Source organism: Pipistrellus hanaki, assembly GCF_964339955.1.
Source record: "Pipistrellus hanaki genome assembly, chromosome: 1".
Taxonomy (NCBI): Eukaryota; Metazoa; Chordata; class Mammalia; order Chiroptera; family Vespertilionidae; genus Pipistrellus; species Pipistrellus hanaki.
In genome coordinates this window covers 171,642,936-171,667,506 of record NC_140503.1, presented here as the reverse complement: position 1 = coordinate 171,667,506, position 24,571 = coordinate 171,642,936, and the positions used below count along the sequence as shown (strand labels likewise).

General features: G+C 36.9%; 1 protein-coding gene and 1 pseudogene across 2 annotated transcripts; both read right to left on the bottom strand.

The window, feature by feature from the left end:
- Positions 1 to 213: 213 nt before the first annotated feature.
- Positions 214 to 4,527, bottom strand: LOC311621275 (chromobox protein homolog 1-like; annotated as a pseudogene). Its single transcript has 2 exons — positions 4,460 to 4,527; positions 214 to 951 (listed from the first exon to the last, which is right to left on the bottom strand). The product of its transcript is annotated as a chromobox protein homolog 1-like (transcript).
- Positions 4,528 to 9,292: 4,765 nt separating this feature from the next.
- On the bottom strand, positions 9,293 to 23,616 carry LOC311621267 (transmembrane protease serine 11G-like; the record flags this gene model as incomplete). The annotated part of the gene is made up of 10 exons (XM_084881165.1): positions 9,293 to 9,479; positions 11,917 to 12,059; positions 13,729 to 13,988; positions 14,979 to 15,150; positions 16,512 to 16,550; positions 17,835 to 17,995; positions 20,103 to 20,170; positions 22,576 to 22,697; positions 23,267 to 23,385; positions 23,582 to 23,616. 10 exons carry the CDS (start codon positions 23,614 to 23,616, stop codon positions 9,318 to 9,320), a joined length of 1,281 nt encoding a protein of 426 aa, XP_084737291.1. The 3' UTR covers positions 9,293 to 9,317.
- Between the last annotated feature and the right edge of the window lie 955 nt (positions 23,617 to 24,571).

Sequence of the window (24,571 nt, the reverse complement as noted above, 5' to 3'; positions counted from 1 at the left end):
TATTAGAGAAGAAGGCTGTGGCTTGTGGAGATGCTCTTTGAAGATCTACAGTATCTTTGCTCTCACACATATTCATTCTGCAAGTTTTGTCCTTTATGAAAGGCCCTTCGCTTTTCTCAGCCAAGTGCAGAATGAATTGCCTTGAAATACTTATCCTCCTTCCCCTCCATGTGGATGTGTGTGCAACCTATACAGCATGAAATGGCTTTAAAGCACTTGGGCTGCTGTAGGGCACAGAAACGATACTGGCTCTTCAAAGGACATCTTCTCAAGCCACTTCTGTGGTGTCAGGACAAGCAGAACTCCTTCCCCGCCCCCCTGAAACCCACAGTCAGATGTGACAGGGGCCGGTACTCCAGAGAGTTAATTCTTGTCATCTTTTTTGTCATCATCCTCTGAGGGATAGAAGTGCCACGTCAGCCTTTCCTCATGGAAGGATTTGACAACCTGGGGGCACTTGACATTGGCTTCCTTGGCTGGGACCAGGTCAGCCTCATCAGAGGTTTTCCATTTCATCAGGACCATGAGCTCTCCACTGGAGTCTGCAGCTCCAATGACCCGTTCTGGCTCCAAACCCCAGGCAAAGCCTCGAGGCTTTTCTGGCTCTTCTTTCTTCTTCTTTGGTTTACTCTCCTCTCCCTTCTCTTCAGAATCAGAGTCAGCTTTGCGCTTGCCTCCCTCTGATTTATCTGCCTCTGTTTTCTGTGACTGTGAGAACTCAGCAGTGAGGTCGGGGCAATCCAAGTTCTCTTCTGGCTCCCACGTGTGTCCTCATCTGAGAACCCCTTCCACCTGAGGAGGTACTCCACTTTGCCCTTTACCACTCCACCATCGAGAACTTTTCCCACCACATATTCCTCTTCCTCCTCTTCTAGCACCTCCTCCACTTTCTTCTTTGTTTTGTTTTTTTTCCCCGTAGCACCCGCCAGTTTTCTGGTATAAAGGGTGACACTGCTCAGAACAGCGCCCAAAAGCACGAGAGGAATCGATGCTGCACTACTAGTGTGTCATGTCAGGGATGGGGGCGGGAGGTGAGGTGGAGGGAGAGGGGAGGGCCGGAGGAGTGGCGCCTAGAAAAGCAACAGGCCAGTGGCAGCGGTTGAGCCCCTCACTGAAGCGGCGTACAACAGGCCGACGCCAACAGCCCTCTCCTTAGCTGAACAAAAGAGCCTCTCCTTTAAAGAATTTTTAAAAATTGATTTCAGAGAGGAAGGGAGAGGTTGAGAGAGATTGAAACATCAGTGATGAGAGAGAATCATTGATTGGCTGCCTCCTGCATGCCCCCCACTGGGGATTGAGCCAGCAACCTGGGCATGTGCCCTGACCTGGAATTGAACTGTGACCTCCTGGTTCATAGGTCAACACTTAACTATTGAGCCACACCAGCCAGGCCCTCTCTTGTTTTATTGTGATAAAATATACATATAATAAAGTTTACCGTTTTAACCGTTTTTAGGTGTATATTGTTCCTTGGCATTAAATATATTCACATTGTGCTGCAACCATCACCATCATCCATCTCCAGAACTTCATCTTCCAAAACTGGAATTCTGTGCCCATCACACATTAATTCCCAATTTTTCTTTCCCCCAGTCCCTGGAAACCACCATTCTACTATCTGTCTCTATTAATTTGACTACTTTAGGTACCTCACACAGCATGTCTTTATTTCACTTAGCACAATGTCCTCAAGGTTCATCCATATTATAGGAGGTGCCAGAGTGTCCTGATTTCTTAAGGTGGGAAAATATTCCATTATATGAATCTACACCACATTTTGTTTCTCCATTGGTCTGTCAATGGCTTTCTCAGTTGCCTTTTCCTTTTGGCTATTGAGAATAACGCTGTTGTGAACATGGGTGTACAAATAAGTATCTGTTTGTTCCTGCTTTTAATTATTTTGGATAGATAACCAGAAGTGGAATTGTTGTTTCATATGACAATTTTATGCTTAATGTTTTGAGGAACCATCTGTAGTAGACTGAATAAATTTCTTCAAAATCTGTAACCCTAGCCCTGGATGTGATAGTATTAGTAGGTGGGGCCACTGGAAGGTGATTAAGCCATGAGAGTGAAACCCTCATGAATGGGATTAATGCCCTATGAGAAGAGACCCCAGAGAGCTCTTGTCTCATCTCCCAGGTGAGACCACAACAAGAGGATGGCCCTCTGTGAACCAAGAAGCATGATCTCACGACATACCAGATCTGCTGGTGCCTGATCTTCACCTTCCCAGACTACGTAACTGTGAGTAATACATTATTTATGTTTAAACCACCTAGTCCATGGTATTTTTGTTGTTAGCCAAAATGGGCGAAGACACTGCCATAACATTTTCTACAGCAGTTATACCATTTTACATTTCACCAGGAATGAATGCACAAGGGTTCCACTGTCTCTACATCTCTACCAGTCCTTATTTCCCCTTTTTCACTCTACTAATGGGTGTGAAGTGGTATCTCATTGTGATTTTGATGTGCATTTCTCTAATGATTAGTGATGTTGAGCATCGTATTGTGTTTATTGATATATCTATGTCTTCTTTGGAGAAATATCTGTTCGAATACTTTGCCCATTTTTACATTTTGGTGTTGTTTTTTAGTTGTTGAATTGTAGAAACTCTTTAAATATTTGGCTATTCCTTATCAGATATATGATTTGCAAATTCCATGGCTTGCCTTTTCACTCTGTTGATAGTGTCCTCTGATGCAGAAAAGTGTTTTACTTTTTTTTGTTGTTTTTTTAAAAAATATATTTCATTGATTTTTTACAGAGAGGAAGGGAGAGAGATAGAGAGCTAGAAATGTCAATGAGAGAGAAACATCGACCAGCTGCCTCCTGCACACCCCCCACCGGGGATGTGCCCGCAACCAACGCACATGCCCCTAACTGGAATCGAACCCAGGACCCTTCAGTCCACAGACCGATGCTCTACCACTGAGCCAAACCGGTTTCGGCAGAAAAGTTTTAAGTTTTGATGTAATCCAGTTTATCCTTTCGTAGTCTTTCCTTTTGGTGTCCTAGCCAAGAAATCATTGCCACATTCAGTATCATGAGGTTGCTCTCTATATTTTCTAATCCACTGTCACCGATTCAGATATCACCTATATGCATTTGACTCACAAATCTCTTTATACATTTGTTATAATTCTTCTGTATTAAAGGCCTAGCTCTTGAAGTAGTCTATGTACTGTTTCTGACACCTCAAATTCATTTCTCAAACAAAATATGGATCTATAATTCCCTTCCATTCATTCCAATGTCTCCCATATCCATTGAATTGTCATAACCTGCATTGATTTTTTTTTTTTTTTTTTTTTTTAGTTTCCCTCTCATTTCCACAAGAATCTATAACCCCACCTATCTCCCTTTTTCTATTGAACTGGGTCACACAATATAGCAAATGTCAACCAAAGCAATGCATTAGAGCAGTTATTTGAGGTGGAGGTGGGTGAAGCAGTGGAACCATTCATTCTAACTGAACTTTATGCTGAAGCTAAATACACAAAAGAAATTACATTGAAGTAGATCTGGTTGAAGTGAGTAAAGCATACCCAGAATCCCACTTGCTAGAAATGTTCTTTGTGAAAGCTATTGTCTTAGGTTTCAGGAAGAGACTTTTTATTATGTTTTAAGCTAAAGAAAGGTGATGGCTTGGATACTGATCTAGGAATATCATAAGCATAGCTATCATACTGTCCATGCTTCTAATTAAATAGAGTGCGTATCAGAGGCAGCCGATGGATGTTTCTTTCTTACAACAATGTTTATCTCTCTATCTCCCTCTCTCTTTCAAACCAAAAAAAAAAAAAAAAAAAAAAAAAAAAAAAAAAAAAAAAAAGACATATCCTTAAGTGAGGATTGAAAAAAGAAAATGAAAAAGAAGAAAAAAGAAAAAGAAAAGGAAAGCCCTATGTGTCCTGGTAGAGAGCGGAGAAAGAAACAAAGAGGCTGGATATGTTGTGTAAAGCTGGGAGACCCCTCAGGGGATATGTCCTACAGGGTGGCCCAGAGGACACTCTGCTTATCAAAGCCACTAGAGGAGCAGGTGTTTGGGGCTAGAGCATAACTAAGAAGCTCAGTGCTGGCTCTTCTCTGAGGGTGAAGGCTGGCCATAGGAGGAGCAGCTAAGCAGCACCAGGAGGAGACAATACTAGTCCTGGAGGTCTGGAGGAGTGTGCGTGAGGAAGAGAATATCTGAAAGTAGCAGATATTAGTTGTCACCTTTTGTAGAAACTCCCCTCCTTAGTAGACATTTGCCTTGATACTTTCCAAAACTGGCAGTCTGGATTGCTGGGACTAGTGTCTGGTATGAAAAGCAGGAGAACATTGTCTCAAGGCAACGTTGGGAAAGGAAGGGTGTTGGGGGTCAGGGTGAGGGATGAAAAAGTAGAACTTTGAAATTGTTCCTTTAATATTCTCTTATTCCACTCTAGGCTTCTGCCACCCACACACATACTCCAGTTCAGGATAGCCTCCGTCTCCGCGTCTCTCACTTTTATTATAATTTCCTGGCCTAGAATTCATGTTTACTTCTTTCTTATATACTTTATTTGATTGGATTGATTTGGCGGGAGAAGGTATGCTATGCTAGTTCACCAATTTGGCAGAAATGAGAGGGGGGGCGGGCAGATAAAAATATATAATTTTTCAAGTGGATAAATCCTTTAGATTATGTTTATATAAACAAGAGAAAAACCATGAAAGGATATACAAAACTGGAAACTTTTATTAACTCAGGAGAAAATTTGGGAGAGATTGCCAGATTTTTCTTTGTATTACTCTATGTTGGGACACAGATTGTATAAATTATAGTTTGAAATGAGATGACAATAAAATATATTTTTAAAATAACATTGACCAGGAGATGGCAGCATAGTAGCACATTTGGTCTAAGTTTCTTAGTATCTTGCAGCATTTTTTTTTTTTCTTTTTTAATTCATGAATAGTTGACATAAAATATTATATTAATTTCAGGTGTACAACCTATTTAATCAACAGTTATATATTTATTAATTATGAAGTGATCTCCACAATGTCTAGTAACATTTATCACTGTACACAACTTTTTATGATATCATTGACTGTATTCCCTGGGCTGTACATTATATCACTATGACTTATTTTATTCTATGATATTTTATTTTATAACTGGAAGTTGTGCCTCTTATTCCTTTTCCCCCTTCTTACTCATCACCACCCTTCCCTCCTCTCTGGCAACCAAAATGACATTAGCATATTGCACATGCCAATCCTTGTTTTGTTTGGGTTGGCCCCTTGCTTAAAATATCATTTAATATTTTTAACTTTGTGACTCTGCTACTTCTCCATTACTTGATACTTTTTTCTTTGGTTGAATTATATATCTTTTTGAGTTATAAGAAATATCATCTTTTTTTTTTTTAAAGCAATGAATAACTTTTTTTGATTCTTTAACATACCATTAATTGGGAAAGTTCTGGGATCTTTGGAAGGTTGAAAAGTGATTTCTGATCACTCCCATCTACCTGTGGGTCTCTGGTGGGCCTGCTGTACTCATACAGAGATTCACCTCTCCATTCCTGAACCAGTTCCCCTAGAGCAGTGTTTCCCAAACTTTTGACATATGTGTACCCCTTCTATAATTTTCGTAACACTGAGTACCCCTTGTACTCATGAGAACGTAGAATTAGGCGCAGCTAAGCACGGTGCAGTGCATATCCCCACCAAGCTACGGTGCAACGCGTACCCCCACCAAACTCTTCCCGTACCCCTAGGGGTACGTGTACCACACTTTGGGAAACGTGCCCTAGAGGAAGGAGAGTGTGAAAGGAGACACACACACTCCGAGGGTTTGCTACTTCACCTGCAGTTATCAAACACACTTTTACCTTTTTATGTGATCTTGAAAACAGGACTTGGCTTTGTACACAATTGTATACCCAGTGTCTAGAGTACCCAATGTCTGACACATAGAGCCTCAAATAATGTTTATTCGATGAATAAGTGATTATGCAAGTCAGTGATTTTCAACCTGTATGCTGCAAGAATTTTTAAAACAAGCAATACCCATTTAGTCAGGGCACTGACCTCTTTTCCCTTAGAGTGTCATATAAAAATATGATACTGGTCAACATAACAATAGCTGTCCGGTGTGAATGAATCAAATTTATACTAATTTTTTCTGTCAGATTGGCAAAATATATATAGTGCATGTTTAGGTTTGCTGCAGAATTTTAGTAATTAGTTTTTGTGTTCCATGAGATGAAAAAAGGTTGAAAATTACTGATTTAAGTAGTTGCATAGAATGTTTTAGGTCAGTAGTGTCCAATAATATTTTCTGCAATTATGGAAATTATATTATCCATACTGCTCAATATGCCAAAGGTAGCTATTTTGTGTTTAAAATATGAGCAGTATGACTGAAGAAATGAAATTTTAATTGTATTTAATTTAAACTAATTTAAATCTAAGTGGCCCCATTTGGTTAGTGCCTACCATATTGGACAGTGCAGCTTTGAGTGCTTAGTGTTGCTTTGCAATTTTCTAGTCTCCACTCTACACTGTTAGTGAGTGATGGAGTGGATCATGCTGTCTCAGCCAAACACATAATGCTCTTTCAAGTAGTATCTCTTTATGCATTTTGAAGATACTAAATAGCATACTGATGTGTAATTTTGCAGAATTAAGGTATTTGAGAAATATCTCTCTGTGGATATATGTCTACTAGAGGCCAGGTGCATGGAAATTTGTGCACTCGGGGTGGGGGAGGCTCCCTCAGGTTAGCCTGCACCCCCTCGCAGTTTGGAACCCCTTGGGGGATGTTCACCTGTTGGCTTAGGCCCACTCCCCAAAGGACTGGGCCTAAGCTGGCAGTCAGACATCCCTCTAGCAGCCTGAGAGCCCTTGGGCCCAAGCCACAGTTAGACATCCTTAGTGCTGGCAAGGAGACAGGAGAGGCTCCCACCACCGCCGCTGCGCTTGTCGCCATCAGCTCAGCTTGTGGCTGTGCGGAGCTCCCACTGTGGGAGCACGCTGACCACCAAGGGGGCAACTCCTGTGTTGAGCGTCTGCCCCTGGTAATCAGTGTGCATCATAGCAACCAGTTGTTCCATCATTAGGGTCAATTTATATATTAGCCTTTTACTATATAGGATATAGATTTCTCTCCATATAAGCCTCTCTATAGGTGGTTGTATAGATAGACAGATTAATTATTTGCCCAAAGCTGTTCAAACTTCAAGCAGCCTTCTTCCTCCAGCCAGGTCCAGTTTCTAAATGATCTTAAGTTAGCTAGAGTTGTTTAGATATGGGTATGGTCATGATGGTCTCTCAGCATCCTCAGAACATCGGCATTATAAAAAGAGGGAGAAGAGCCCTGACTGGTGTGACTCAGTTGGAGCGTTATCCTGTACACCAAAAGGTGATGGCTTCAATTCCTGGTGCATGTTCTATCCCTTGATCTGATCGATGTTTCTCTCTCTAAAAAAATCAATTAAATTTTTTTAAAAAATGAAAATGGGGAGGAGAAAGATATTCCCAAATTTATGTAAGAAAATTATGGTGCAAGATTTTTAACAGTGAATTTTTTCTTTTGGCTATTGATCCCATGACAGAGGTTCTCAACTGAGGATGATTTTGCCACTCAAGGGACATTTTGCAATGTCTGGATTCATTTTTGTTTGCTGAAACTTGGTAGGGTTGCTGCTAGCATCTGGTGTGTAGAAAGAAGGAATGCTTCTAAACCTTCCACAAATTAGGGGACAGCTGCTGGCCCTCCGTGCACCGCGTCCCCCAGAGATTTATCTCTGACAAAATGTCTATGGTACTAAGGATGAGAAACCCTGCAGTGAAGACCAAAAAGAATGAATCTGACTTTATTATTATAAATATATTTTAATGTATATAACATAATATTATGCAGTACAAGAGAGACTCTCCCTTGATATAAAACTAAAAAAAAATTCTTAGTATTGACAGTTATTTCATTAACTAAAATTAATTAATTGTAAAAAGAGTGGGTAAGCAAATAAAAATTTCGATGCACAGAAAAAGTTTGAGTTTTGTTGAGTATTACTCATGTCATGTTGCCATGTACAGTGCCACAAAAATGCATTTAAATATATATGAAAATGATGTAGGAAAATAATGAAACCATTTCAAAGATGCTTTCTTAAGTTTCTTTATAAATACAATTCTTCAAATAATGCCTAACTTTTAAACAGAAAATTGAAATATTGTATAATAAGATATTTCCCAAAATCTTGCATCAAAGTATCCATGAATGTCTAATTTTATACTGGCTTCTTGTTTAAATTATTTATGAATATCTAATTTACATTGATTTATTCTGTGGGTTCCTTAACTGTTCTGAAGTTGATTGAAAATAAATTTTTTTTTAGAAAATAAACTGTATCAAGAAATTATTAAACAGAACTGAGAAGTGAATTTACACTAAGATCGGAACTTCTCCCGTTGTTAGAGAGCCAAGAAGCTCATTCTTACTCAGTCCTTGCCTCTTCTTCTCAGTCCCAACCAGTGAAAAGGCCAGGAAGCTTTTCTTTTCTGACTATCAAAAGGCATTCTTACATAATTTAAAACAAAAGCCATGTCTAGGCAATATTTTCAGTTCTCCTGCTGTCTGATTCAATTGTTTCATTATTGTTCAAAAGTAAAGATTAGTTGTAGTTGTTTAAGGAGATTAAAATCTGGGAATAAATATAAATGACAGTTTTTCTTCAAGTTTCAAAAAGAGGTAAAATATGCATCTGAGGGCAAAGGGGAAAGAACTCATAGTAGTGCCATCTCTTAAGTCCTGGTTTCACGTCTAGTGCCCCTCCATCTTTTGTGTTAGCATTGACCAAAACTAATTACTTTGATTTGCTTAGTACATGGCCCTATAGATTCCTAATGAGAGCTATTTGATGAGGAAGGTAAAAACCATGGTGTCAGGAGAAGGAAAGTGTGATCTGTCAGCGGAAAAAAATAGAGAATGCTTAGCCAAGTGGTATTTACCTACTTAAACGGCTGGATTAGGCTAAACTGAGAAGTGTGTAGTGGGGATAGAAAGGTGAACAGGTCATCAGAGACACAGCAGCAATTGTGGATCTTTGAGGAGATGACAGTTTCTAGTGTGTTCATGGTCAGCAAAACATTTCAGATTATGTGAAAGAAAGCCTATCTTCTCCTCACATCTAAGGGGGGAGAGTTGTCAGATCATGCTTGTTTGCATCTTGACCTCAATGTGTGTTTGACAGCATACATGGCAAACACATACTGGACACAATTTCCTAGACACCACACATGACATTTACACTTGGAGGTAGATGGTTGTTGCATCAGATATTAATTTTAGATTTAATCCAGTCCCGGTAATGAGTCACTTTTGTATAAATTCCAGGATTGTTTTCTTTACCACAGTCTATTCCCCAGCTTACTATTCCAATAATATACCAGATGTTTCCATCAGGTGCTATAACCAGAGGTCCCCCAGAATCACCCTAGAGAAGAAGAAAAATATTGTTAATGTAATAAATGAGTGTCAGAATGACAGTTAATCATCAACTTAATTATCTAACAAATTAATATTTTAAAGTATCTAACACTAATTCTACTTTTACTTACTATTAGTATTAATATAATAATTGTGCTATCACTTATTATCTTATTATGTCTGCTTGTCTCTATTAATGTCTTCACCTGAAAGATGATAACAAAGATAATGCTTCAGTTTTATCCTTGTATAGTTTTTTAGCTTTGCTCTATTTAAATAGAGTGCAAACTGTATCTAAATGTAGGCGTTCAGTTCTTACATAAATGATACCTCAAGCTTCAACTAAACATCACTTCTACAATGAAGCCTCTCCTAATTCTGTTATGTAGAAATAATCTCTTGATTTGAGTTTAAATCTCACCTTGTTCCATTCTCACCAGCTGACAGAAAGGTGTCCTGGGCACCTTATCACTGTGTAACAGTAGGTTTGAGAGGAAGAAGATGTGCAAAGGGAACTCCAAGCCAATGTGCACCATCTATTACACACATGATTTTGCTTCCAAACTAAGATGGAATCCCGAGCCTTCAAGATCTGGTTTGGATGTTGTGAAACACAAGGCTTTCCTGACATCTTTAACCTTAGATTTGGACAACTCATTTGTACTTATCTTTTAGCAAAGGACCTATTCATTCCAAAAATGTATTATGTGTAAGTCCCTTACAGATTTTTTTTAATAAGGGAAATGGTCCTGTTTGAAGTAGGCATAGGGTCCTAGAGTCTTATCACTTTAGCTCTCTTTCCTTAACATGCTTATTCATACATTTCAGTGAACAGTGGACAGAGTGTGAAAATCTTGGTCTACCAAAAGTTATCCTCCACCGCTCCTTACCTCCTTCCCTAAGTTAGCCCACATCCAAACTTAGGTCTTCAGTGTGCTGGTGGTGAAGGAAGCAAGAGAGCTTGGACCAATAGAAAGAGGAAATCTGATTTCTTATGAACTCAAATACAACTTTCTATTCAACAGATTCATTTTTGTGGATTTGAATCTATTCTAATTATAGACTTGTTTGTGTTCTTCCTCAAAAGTCATGTGATCCAGTTCTATCTTGAAACATATATGTTGTTTCTGCTTCTTAAGAATTAAAACCAGTATAAGGAGGCCTTGTATTCCAGATTATGTAGCCAAATCCTTGTCTTCTGTCCACTGCTTTTAGTTATGTACTTATGTGCTATTATTAGATTGTAAATTCATAATGGACTCCTGCTTTTTTAAGTATTTATGTTTCCTTCAGTAATTGCCATAGTATCTTGTAATTCACAAAAAAGTGAATGAATAAGTGAGTAAATATTTATTTCCAATGGCAGATCAATGGTGGAAACTTTGCATATAAAAAAAGCACTCATGTGTAAAAATCTCAGTCATTCCTAATCCTTCTAGAATTATGGAAGGTTGGGCTCAGTTTCACATGCTATAGGTACAATCTTTATTAATTTTTATATTTACTTTTCTTCTTTTATTTAACCAGACTTTAAAAGTGATAGCGTGGATGGACTTAGAGAGCTTTATGCTAAGTGAATTAAGAGAAAGACAAGTACCATGTTTTCAATCATATGTGGAATCTAATGAACTAACAAGCAAAACTGAGGCAGACTCATAAACAGAGATCAGGCTGACAGCAGTTGGAGGAGTGGGAATTGGGAGGTTGGGTGGGAGAGGCGGAGGGATTGAATAAAAAATAAAAAAAGAAGAAGAGAAGAAACTCATGGACAGGGACACAGGGTGGTGATTGCCAGAGTGAGGAAAGGTGAAGGGAGGTGGAGGAAACCATAGGAGGAATAAATAATGGAAAGGAATTTGACGAGGTATTCAACACACAATTGAGTGTATGGTTGATGTGTTGTGAAATTGTGCATCTGTATACTTTTGTTAACCAGTGTTACCCCAATAAATTTTTAAAAAGGGAAAAAATAAAAGTGATATTCTCTTTAAATATTTAATGATTAAGACAATTTTTTTCTAAATAGTATAATTCTCTCTGAATGTACTATTTAAGGTCAATGGCTCAAGCACCCTAGAATCATACTGCCAATCCAATCTCACAATGTCTTACAACTAGTAGGGATTAGATATCTAACTATCAACTATAATTATGGCTTGAAGCACTGATTGTGTGGCTTCCTGACTTAGTTTCTCTTATCTGCTGCCACTCCATTTCCCTAATTAGAGCCCTAATGTGCATCTGGTGGTCATTTTTTACATTTGCATGGAAATAATAAAACCATAAGAAGTATTTCTTATGGTTCTTCCTTTCTCTCCTTTTATACTCTGCTCTCTCCTGCAGAACTTAATTTTATGGAGATCCATGAAGTGTCATTGACTTATGGTCAGTGAGCTCATCTCTATTCAGCAGATTCATTTTTTTGGATTTGTGTCTAGTCTTACCTCACAGGCATCCAGTTTTCCTGTCAAGAATCCAGCACATATCATTCCTGATGACACAGCACCACCATATACATGAACTTCATTACATATGTCATTACTTATGATCTCTACTTCAACTTGTCGAAGAGTATTGGGAAAAGGGCCTAAAGAAGGGAAGAAAAACACAAATAAGTGTAGAATTTCCAAATTCTTGTATTTATAATAGTTAATTGTGTCTTGCAAAGGATAGATTAATGATAAAAATATATGTCTGGAAGTTGTGGGACTCTGGACTTGATGACAGCGCTTCTGAGTCAAGTTATATTTCCAGGATGCCCTTTAGTTTTCTATGTGTTAGGTATCATCCTTGGCCCATTTACTTCCACTGCCTCACTTCATACTTTTCACAATTACTGAAGATAGATATGGATTTTTTTTCCAGATGAATAAAACAAAGCTCACTTGGCTTTGAGTCTTGCAATGATCACTTAGCTAAATGGGGATAATATTTGGTTTAAAGTCAGGGCATTTATCACTACCTGGAAAAAAATCTGTCACAGTTTACCTAATTTATCAGGAAATCTGGATTATTACTCTTTAAATGACACACTTAAATTGGCAATTGAGAATCCTTTCGAAAAAGTAATATAGAACAAGTCTCTACTATCAGGAATTAATTACAATACTAAATAGATGAAATACTATTGTTTCATTAAAAAGACCAGTATAATACTTATAACAATAAAGGTTTTTTTTTTTAAAAAGGATGCAACTTTATAACAATAGATAGGTCAATACACAGTAATCTACACACTTTTGGGCATTGAATGTTTCATGATGAACTTAGAAATCACTCCTAATCTACTACTTTAGAAAAGGCGATGTTAAGTTTAAGTAGGTTCTAGAGGAGGTGTCATGGTCCTGCCCTAGTGGGCGATGCTATATATTTCCACTCCAATCAGTAAGCAGTTTACCTAATTTCAAAGGATTTAATTCTCCTTCATATTTATCACCATACCCTGTATAACAAGGCAGATCCCTTAGTAATGAGGAAAAGGACTCAGAGTTATAACAACAGTATGTCAACCTGGACCCCATGTTTTGGAGTGCGTATTAACAGAGCAGACATCTATAAAAATCAACTGATGGAAGGCTCGGTAGATAAAAGCTGTACTTTGAGCAAGAACATAATAAGACTACACTTCATAATAAGAGCCTGGAATGAGAATCAGTAAGCCAAGGACAGATTAAACCATATGTAAAAAGTGCAACTAAGAAAACTGGAAACTTACATCAGTATCTAAATGTCTGTCAGCTGTTTATTATATATTATTAAGTATAGTTAATTATTATACTTATCACCCTCAAACTCTCAGACTCAAAAACTGTTTTATAGATACATGTGTCAGAAGGCTCCATTTTAATATTCACTATCAGGAATGTCATTCAAATTGTTCTCTTAAGACTATTTCTGTTTATGATACATTACTACTGCTCACAAATAACATACTTTAAGAATTACGTAGCCATAACAGAATCTTTACATATGAAAGAACAATGAAAAAAATAATATGAAAGATATGCTTTAATTATGCTTGAAGAAGTTATAACTAGTTTTTAGAGAAACCCATAAAGAATACAATAAACATAAATGCCATGGAGTAGCAATAGCCAGTTTTCATAATTCACAATATCTGGTTTTTGTTTGTTGTTTCTGCTATAATTTTCATGGGACATCCTGGTTTAACCTCTTATTTTCTGTATTTTGAGTTGGTGTCTTATTTTACATCTTCACTCAGATGGAGGTTTTTATTATTTTCCTGAGACACTCACCATTCACTTTAAGTGCTCCCCATCCAGTGACAAACGCTTTACTCTTAGGCACGACTTCAAAGGCAGCATCCGGGAGACAGACTCTGTGCACATCTTCGGAAAACAGGACGGGCGTGGAGAGCTGCACCAGGGCGATGTCGTCTTCGTGCTTATGGGCAGCATAGTTCTCATGAAGGATGATTGACTGCACCCTGCTTCTCATTAGCGGAGGGCTCAGAGTTGTTCCGAAGCTAGCGGTCCAGAGTTTGGGGTTTTTGTAACTGATCACAGAGGAAAAGGATTATGTTTAGTTCATTTCTAATCTAAAGTTACCCAGGAATCTGGATGGGCAGGGGACATAGGGTGGGAGAAGGACAAATTGTTTGAGGTGACAGTAGATTGGGAGCCTCCCACCATCTCATTTAAGGTTTCTCCCCGAAAGCTGCTTTGTGTTGGTTTAGCTGATGACAAATCCACGCCCCCCCCTCCCCTTCTCATGTAGCTTAAAGTATACTCCTTCAGGGGGAGTTTGTATTTTCTTTTTTAAAGAAACCAATGTATTATTGCTATTTTGTGAAGAAAATATGTAAATAAAAATTAGATATATTGTATACATACATATACATATCACTATGTCCATGCAGAGTTATATAAATGGATGTTTGTATAGTTATAGAGAGAGAAGGGGGGGGGGGAGAGAGATTAGAGCCACAATTGATTCAGTGTTTTCTCATCCTTTCTTTTCTTTTAGGTTAAATTTTATCCAGAATATTTTCACATTTTATGTGAATTTCGCTAGAGCTACTCCTATCTCTTTATTTTCTCCAAGTGTCCCATATGTTAAATCTTCAATGAGTATATAAATAACAACAGTACAGCACCAAAGATATCCATGTGGGAAAATCAAATGTAAGTTTATGGGATAATCAGATGTAAGTTTGTGGTCTGAGATATTATTAGCAGAGTTTTTAAAAATCTACAATATATCTCAGAAAAACTGGCGAGTGTGTTTAGATTTTGATAGTGTTGGCCTGTTCTTAGTTAAAATTGAGAGTGCTGGAAAATATACTGTATATTCAGTTAAAGCTGAAGATACTCTAATTTTTTTTTCTACTATTCAGTAACTGTCACTTTTTCTAAGCCTGCCAGAAAAATCACAATACTATTGGGAGGCCTAAGATGGTTAATGAAAAAGGGATACGAATTATAGAAGTGAAGGTGAGAAGAAGAAGTGCAATTGGTGACCCTGTTGGTACAGATGGAGGACTTACGTGTCAAAGCAATGCGCGGCAGTCAGCAGCCACTCCTCACTGAGCAAAGAGGCCCCACAATAATGGACGCCATCCATTTGCAGGCTGGCTTGCCATGGCCAATCAGCTTTCTTTGCAATAAAACCATTAGCAATTTTTTCCATGGATGGAGATTCCCTTCCTAAACCACAACCTGTCACATGAGAATAAGATGATTATTTCTAGAGTTATCAATGTGTATATTTGGCACATAGTAAAATATGAAAACATTCATGAATTTGCCTGGCCTTAAAATTTTAATCAAAATTACATGATAGGATGATAAATTTTTACACTAAAAATTGATTAATTTAAAACATAAAATATTTAATACACTCCCTGATGTATTTAAAGCAATTTCTCTTAATTTTTTTCTTATGTTTTGGGGTTATGTTCTTAGGTGCAGCATTTACCCCTGTGATAGTCGATTGTTTGTGATAGTCGATAGTCCCCTGTGATAGTTGATTGTGAAATTATACTAACTATTGCAGAAAAAAAATACTATTTGTACTATTTTATTTAAATACTTGTCTAATATTAAAACCATCTCATAACTTAGTATAAATATCAAAGTTTACATATTAAAGTTAGTGGGTGTCATTTACTTCTAAGCAAATTTTCTACTTTAACAAAGTAAATAAAATAAAAATAAATAAGATAAAATGAAAGGGGACTGTTAAAAGAAGTCATCAGTGAATCCTGTAAAGAAGAGCAAGTTATTTCCAAGGAGCCCATGTGACATGAATTCCAAATTATTACTAATAATTCTTTTCTTTTAAGGAGAGTTAAATCATGAATCCATTTAGAGATATCATATACTTTTGGAAATAGAAAACATGAGAGTAGAGAAAGAAACTTCTCTCTCTCTCTCTCTCTCTCTCTCTCTCTCTCTCTCTCTCTCTCTCATTGATTTCAAGAAAAGGTAGAGAGAGATTGAAACATCAATGATGAGAATCATTTGATAGGCTGCCTCCTGCACATTCCCTATTAGGATTGAGCCCACAACCTGGGCATGTGTCTTTGACTGGAATCAAACCTGGGACACTTTAGTCCACAGGACAATGCTCTATCCAGTGACCCAAACCAGCTAGGGCAAGAAACTCTAAAAAAGTGTTTTAATGATTATAGCTTGCCTCATTTTTTATTCTTATAAGTATATTTTCAGTAGGACATGATCTCACTAATTGGGGGGAAATGGTGAACAACATAGTCTGATGAATAAGAACAGACCCAGAGATAAGGAGCCATGGGTCAGACTGTTGGACCTCAAAGGGAGGGTGGGGATAAAAGGGAGAGATCAACCAAAGGACTTATGTGCACACATATGAGCCTAACCAGTGGTCAAGGACAATAGGGGGGTGGGGGCATGGGTGGAGAGGGGTGGGAGATTAAATGGGGGGGGGGAGGTTGAGGACAAATATGTGATACCTTAATCAATAAAGAAATTTTTTTAAAAAGTGTTTTAAGTTTTGTTATTTGATTTATAAAACATCTCAGTGATATTTTTGAACTTACCACTGTTCAGAATGTGCTCTGCTTGTATTTTATTTACATCTGGAAAAAATACAAGATTATTGCTCAGCAATGGAACAATTATCATTTAAAACACTGTACCCACGACATGAATATTTCTATTTGAATTAGTCAGGAAATAATTTAAGGCAGTAGAATAAAATCCTATGAAAAGGGGAGGTTAAGATACAAATTAAACTTTCCTCTGACTACTATATGTAGGCTCCAGGAAAATACTGGTTAATGGTTATAAAAATATTGGCAGAGAGGATGATATTGTTTGCCAGGAAGGCAGATAGCATCTAATTAATTAATACCATGGAATTAGTACCTTAAAATATAAGTGAAACTGAAGAGAACCTAAGACCACTTTTACATATATACTAATATGTTTGGACTGCGTTTTCCTTCATCCTCATTCACACAGTAGTGTTAATGTAAAGCCATTCAAGAGCCTTAGACAGCTGGCACCTTGGGTTGGTCCACAGATGCTCCCTGTGGAATCAAAACCCACCAATAAAAACCCACAAATCCTCAAATATATTAGTCATTTTTTTCCATGAAGTATAATAGAAAACAAAGCCCGCTCTGTTGTTCCCACAATTACATGAATTCTTCCTTATGCCAGATAAGCATAATGAGCAATCTAGACCCACATTTTGCTACAATGAAAGCTGTGTGAAATTTCAGTAAACGTGCAAATTAAGGAGTCTTTGATGTAGGTCAGACTCTAACCTGGATCATAGAATGCATCTGCAGATAACTATGAGTAGGGAGTTTATGATGGTAAGTCCCTTAGAATTAGGTCTTGCCAATAATAATAATCTCAAAAACATATAAAGTGTATCATTCCATTTATGTAACATTCGTGAAATAATATAATTACATAGATGGAGAATGGATTAGGGTTGCCAGGGGCTAGAGATGGGCAGAGGGTTTGGGTGTGGCTATAAAGAAGTAACACAAGGGAGTCTTGTCATGGCACAGCAGCAGTGTAGGTGTTCTGTTTTGTTTTGTTTTTTTAAAATCATATCCATGTTTAATTAATTTAAACAATTATACTAATATCTCTCTTTCAAAAAAGGAGGAAATACTGTTATATTTGTGTTATTATATAATTATTATACAATTATTCTGTCATAATTATTTCTATATTAACCTAAGGAATATTTTGGTGTTGATTGGGTTTTTGCTTATTATCAAGTAAATGAGAAACATAAACATGAAAAGCAGTTTTATTTTACAGTGAAATAAAGATCCTTTCTCTGTAGATGAGAAGATAGTAAAATTGTGAACTATAGCAAGGAGAGAGAAAGTATTTCTTACCTTTAAGATAAGGCAATGAAGTGTCTACCTTCAAGAAGCTTTCATTTAATTTTAACTTCTGATGCAAAATGTTAGCAGCTTGTCTTTTTACTGTTTCTGCATTGTTAGAAACATAGTGAAATTTAAGCAATACATCTGCTTTTAATCTATTATCGCTTGACCTGGAAAACAAAAACACCAGAATAAATAAGTGAAGTCTTAGCCATAATTATTTTTTTAGACCTTATTATTTAAATATTAGTTATATCTTAAACAATACAACATAAATATTTTATATATTTTATAATCATAGATTTTTTCCTTTATTTTATCATATAGTGTTAATACATAAATTATTCCCTGCTTATAAAATTTCATCATATTCAGAGAGGGGAGAGTAAAATTCTAGAGTTTTGGAATTTTTTTCTGGAAAAATAAGTCAAAAGTACTTGTTAGATCCATAAACTCTGTCAACATATATTTTTTCTTGATTTTTAAAAATTCATATCTGTTTATGTTTAAAATTTAAGTAAAATTTAAAAATTAAGCCCAGCCAGGCGTGACTCAGCAGTTGAGCATTGACCAGGAATCAAGAGGTCACACATTCGATTCCGGTCAGGGCATATGCCCAGGTTGCAGTTTTGATCCCCCGTATGGAGTGTGCATGAGGCAGCTGATCCATGATTCTCTCTCATCATTGATGTTTCTATCTCTCTTTCCCTCTCCCTTCTTCTCTGAAATCAATAAAAATACATTTTTAAAAATTAAGTATTTTTTTATTGTGGGAATATTTAAAAATATTTTAAAGTACAGTAAAAGTATTTAATGATTGTGGGACTCTTTAACTGAAGGGCAAGTTTTTTTTTGTTTTTTTTTTAAATCCTCATGCATGGATATGTTTTCATTGGTTTTATAGAGAGTGAGGAAGAGTGTGTGTATGAGAGAGAAATATTGATGTGAGAGAAACATCAGTAGGTTGCCTCCTGCACAGATCCCAACTAGGGACTGAACTCACAACCTAGGTATGTGCCCTATCAGAATCAGACCCACAACCTTTCTTCTGCCCAAAATATATTTTTATTGTTGTTGTTTTGCTTTTGTTTTTTGTTTGTTTGTTTGTTTTTTAAGAGAGAGGAAGGCACAGGGGAGAAAGAGAGAAAAATTGATGTGAGAGAAAAACATCCATTGGTTGCCTCCTGTACTCACCCTAATGGGGGGATGAAACCTAAAATCTGGGTATATGGCCAGATGGGGAATCAAACCAGTGACCCTTCGGTGCATAGGAACATACTCAACCAACTGGACAATGCTCAACCAACTGAGCCATTCGGCCAGGGCTGAAATGTAAATCTTTAAAAGAACAACTAGAGAATGTATCTAATCTCTACCCAAGTCAAGAAAGTGCCCCTTATAGGTGCTCCGTAGAAGCGGAATAACAATTAAATGTAGTAATATGAAATTATTTTTGCTCTTGGTATATCTAAGATTTTTAAATATATATATTTTTATTTATTTTAGAAAGGAAGGGAGAAGGAGAAAGATAGAAACATCAATGATGGGAGAGAATCATTGATTGGCTGCCTCCTGCATATCCAATACTGGGATCAAGCCCAAAACCCAGGCATGTGCCCTAACTGGGAATCAAACCGTGACTTCCTGGTTCGTAGGTCAATGCTCAACCACTGAGCCATGCCAGCTGAGCTATCTAAGATTTTTATATCCTGTCAACAAAGCAAATAAATAAAGAATCTACACTAATAAAAGCAGAAAATGCTAATTAACCATACCTTCACTACGCCCACAGCCAATCAGAGTGAGTATGCAAATTACCCAACAAAGATGGTGGTTAATTTGCACACACTGAGGGAGGGAGGAGTGAAGACTGAAGGCAGCATAGAAGGACGAGGGAGGGAAAATAGAAAGCAAGGCAGCTGTGGGAGGGAAAGTGCGGGTGGGGTGGGCAGCAGAGGCGGTAGGCAGCAAGTAGAAAAGTGCGGGGCAGCAGCGGAAGGGAAAGCACAGGGCAGTGGTGGCAGGAGGGAAAGCACAGGGGGTGGTGGGAGGGAAATGGAGGAGGGTGGTGGTGGTTGGCAGCAGGAGGAAAAGCGTGAGGTGTGGGGTGGGAGGCAGAGGCAGCAGGGAAAGCGCAGGGGCACGGGAGAGGTGGCGGTGGCAGGAGGGAAACCCGCCCGAAGCCTGTTCTTGCAGGAATCTTCCTGCAAAGGGCCTCTAGTAATTAAATAAAACAAAATTGCCTTTTCATTGTACAAATTGATTAGTTTTGATTACCTAAAGTTGATAACATGAGACTCGATGTAATGATGATTTAAACTGGAATTTTGAAATATCTTATCTATCTGAGAAAAGAAAAAAAACACACAGCATAAAACTTTGTTAAATATAAATTTCACACATTTCAATATAATACAAAAAAACTTTGTATAAAACCTGCAGTGATTCAAATAGCATTTAATTCTGTGTTGTTTTATGCCTATCCCCACTGAGAAAGCTCACTGAGGCATAATCTTGTTATCAGAAAGATCTTCCTATTAATTAGATGTTGATATTTAAACAAATTGTCTCATGGTTAAAGATGGCTGATATAGAGTTGAATGAAGCTAGCTGTTTCAACAGCCAATATAAAATATGCTCAAAGTTGGAGGTACAAAGACTGAGGTTGTTTGAAACTTGCTACATAAAGATTTAAAATCCTCTGTCATTCAAGTTTAGTTAGCATCCTCATGGAGTTGATTAAAGAATGAGTCTTTTAGGCTTTTCTGAAAAATTTTAGGCCATATTTTGATTCTGTGATAAATAGGGGAGAGGAAAAGAATATATATTTTTGAATAGGGGAGAGGAAAAGAATATATATTCTTTTAAATGAATATACTCAGCAAGAAAAATCATGAAATAATAACAGAATAAGACTATGCTATTTGTATGTCATTTTAGACTTTTGTGGGATAATTTCTGTGTAACATTAATTCCTAAAAGAAATCATTTTTTACTAAAACCACAGATTGTTACAGAACCTGTGGTTGCATTAACCCAGTGGTCAGCAAACTCATTAGTCAACAGAGCCAAATATCAACAGTACTACAATTGAAAGTTCTTTTGAGAGCCAAATTTTTTAAACTTAAACTTCTAATGCCACTTCTTCAAAATAGACTTGCCCAGGCCGTGGTATTTTGTGGAAGAGCCACATTCAAGAGGCCAAAGAGCTGAATGTGTCTCATGAGCTGCAGTTTGCTCACCAAAGCACTAACCTATTCATTAACATTGATTCCTCAACCTGGCTTTTCAGAAAAAATGACAGATCATGGGCCAAATTTTACGTGAACCTGAGTCTCAATAATTATTTCCTCAAATCAGAAGAGATGAGCTGCCAAAAATGTGAAACTAGGCATGTGCTGAACAAGTGCTTTTCACTCATCTGATTTCATTTATGAATTTTCCTCTGGTGAGGCAACATATCATATCCTATTAGATAGGATGGTATGCATATAGTTATTGAAAAATCAACAGTTATTAAAAAGAAGAAAATTCAAGATATTAATAAAAACAACGACTATGTGTTTTCCTTTAGCAATAATAGAAAATTTGTTTTTCTAAGGATATAGTTTTATATACACACATTTTATGTACACACTTTTATATGACAAAACCTAATACATATTCACTGTAAAAAGTTATTTTCAATAAAGCTAGCAAAACAGCAAAGCATAATGAAAAGCATTAAAATAATTTCTAAATCACTGCAGAGAACCTGTTATTTTCATTTAGGGCATATGTACTTTCAGATCTCTACATAGACTTTTATAAATTTTATTATAAGTTCTCTGCCTATTTCCATTCCCTTTTCTATTTCATTATTCTGTTGTTTCCTTTAAATTATAGCTTTGTGAACCATGCTATTGCTCATGGCAATTGAGAATATAAACAGTCTAGATTATTGAACTTCAAAAGACATCTCTAAATTCCATTTTAGGTACTAATTTTAGTAACTTCTTCTGGGATAATGTTTCCTAGAACTATAGCTCCCAGTCTAAATCAGGGATCAGCAAATTATGGCCTACTAAAATACATACACGTGTGGGGTCAGCCTGCCCACCCCATGCTGGCAGGACCAGCAGGAGGGAGGGAACATGGAAGGTTGGCCTGCTTGCTGGCCCTGGCCCTGATCAGGGTGGTGAGCGTGATTGGGGGCAGGGCAAGCTGGGAGGAGGGGCCACAGGAGGTTGGCTGGTTTTTAGGAACAAATGTTCAATATAATTGCGTAATGGGAAATGTATTATGATCATACACACTGTAGGTATGTAATAAATGTTATTTGGTAATGTTGTTTGTGCCTGAATGATTGAGTTATATTTCCAAATATGCTATTTTTTTGTACTTCAGCTAATTTTTTTTTTCCTTTTTGTTTAGCTTACATTGTTCAGTCTTTGGTACAATCATCCTCTCTCCAGTGTACCTGAGACAATGTTGGTTAGAGTTGCCAGGAGTAAAAAATAAAACACAATTAAACTCTAATTTCAGATAAACAATAAATGCTTTTTAGTATCAGCATGTTGAAAATATTGAATGAAGAATATTTTCAGGAAGATACAAAATTAAAATTTAGCTGGGCATTCTGTATTTTATCTGGCAAACCTAACATAGATGTAATTTGGAGTGTTCTCAACTCACCTCTTACTTGATTTTAACCTCTTTCTCCCTAACAGTATTTTCAGGTAGAAATGATACCAGCAAAACTTAGACTTACCTCATCATTGACTTTTTGTTCCAGGTCAGTCCTAACTTTTGAGTGCTCTACTGAAAAATCAGGATTATATTCAATACTGGGGATCTGGAAGGAGGTTTGAAAATAGTGCAACTTTTTCTGATCTGGAAGGGAGAACAAATATGCACGGTTTCTCTTTAGTTCATATGAGCTACATGAATAATGGAAATAGAGGGAATGGCATGCAAAAATATCCCATAATTGATAAACTCCTGAGAATTAATTCAATAGCTGTGGCCAATACTTCTCTCTATCTTTTTAAAGATTGCACAATATCTTAGTCGTGTAATTTTCAGTTGAGTCCTAATACAACTTGACCTTGAATTTAGAATTGTTACTAAAATAATTTTTAATTCTCAATAAATCATACTGAGAATATTAAGTCATACAATAGCATAGAATATAAATCTATGGCATTGGTCAAGAAATAGTATTATGTGAACCAAGTCAAATTTTAAAAGCTAGATGCATTTTTATACATAAAAGGTTATAATTTCTGAAATGTAGATAAATTTATGCAAATCAACATTAAATTATGCAAAGTATGTATACATTTAAGCAAATTATTGTTGCAATGAAAATTGTATTCTAATACATTTAAAAATATTAAGGTTTTGAAAGAAGTGAGTTGATATTTAAAATGAAAAATAAATACAATGAGATAGATTCTTACCAAATGCCAAAAAATAAACAAGGAGACCAATGATTATTGCTAGAACCAACACAGCAGCTGCAACAATAAGGGCAATCATCCATGGTTTCAAGGAATTTGTTCTGCCTCGTATAGGTGGCCTTTTGAAAGAGAGAGTTGTATATTAAGACAAATAGAACTTAAAGACTAGAATCTCAATTACACATAGTTTTGGCATAGAATGTGGGTTTTTGTTGTTTATTTTTAAAAATTTTTATGAGTAATTACTTTAATTTTTTAATGTTTAAAGCATTACATGTCTCCTTTTTCCCCAATCAATCCCCCCATCACACCTACCCCCGAGGATAAGCCTCTACCACCTCATTGGTCATGCTAATATGCATGCAGACAAGTCCTTTGGTTGACCCCTGCCTTCTCCCTGAGGTTGGACAGTCTGCTCAGTGTCACCTTGTCTCTGGATCCATTTGGTTCATCAGCTTATATGGGTCATTATCCCCTACATTTGAGTGAAGGCGGTGCCAGAATTCAGGGGAAGGAAGGCCCATTCCTACACGAATCTTCGTGCACCGGGCCTCTGGTTTTATATAAATGAGGTACCAAATTGCGCAATTCTGGTTGGATGGGGTAGGCCTCAATTCGTAAAAAGACAAAACCAGGACTTCCCCTGCATTGGTTGACTCAAGTGACTCATTCATTGGCTCATGTGGGGCACAGTGTCTGAAGCTGAGAGTTCAATCTGAGGTCCTTCCCCGTTTTTGCAGTACACGAGGAGCCCCTGCCAGCTAATGGCTACTGGGCTCTTATGATTTATAAAATTTGGACTCCTGGTTGACTAAGGGGAATCCATCTCAGCAGATAAACTCCATTTTGAGTTTCACATTAAATGAATCTTTCTTTTTGGGGGTTGACATATGAATAATAAATAAAAATGCACATTTATTTCCTTAACCAGGCAGCCATGACTTATAATATTTATTTTGGATATTTTTTTAAAAAAAAAACTAAAGTAATATTTAATTTTCTTCCCAGTTTTTAGTACGAATATAATTTTAACTTACACATTGACTAATTTCAATGTGTGATTTCAGTGGTTATTCTGTATTGGTGAACCTTGCACTTTACACATATTAGGTAAATGTTTGTTCACTACATAAGAGAATGTGTCTTCAGGTGGTAGGTAATCCTAAATTATTTACAATACAAAACTATTTTTATCAAAGTTTTGCTAGAGATGAGTTTTTCAAACATAGTAGGGGGGAAAGATTAAGCAGTTACTTGGAATAGAATACAAAGTTTTAATACTTATAAATTGCTAAAGGACAATTC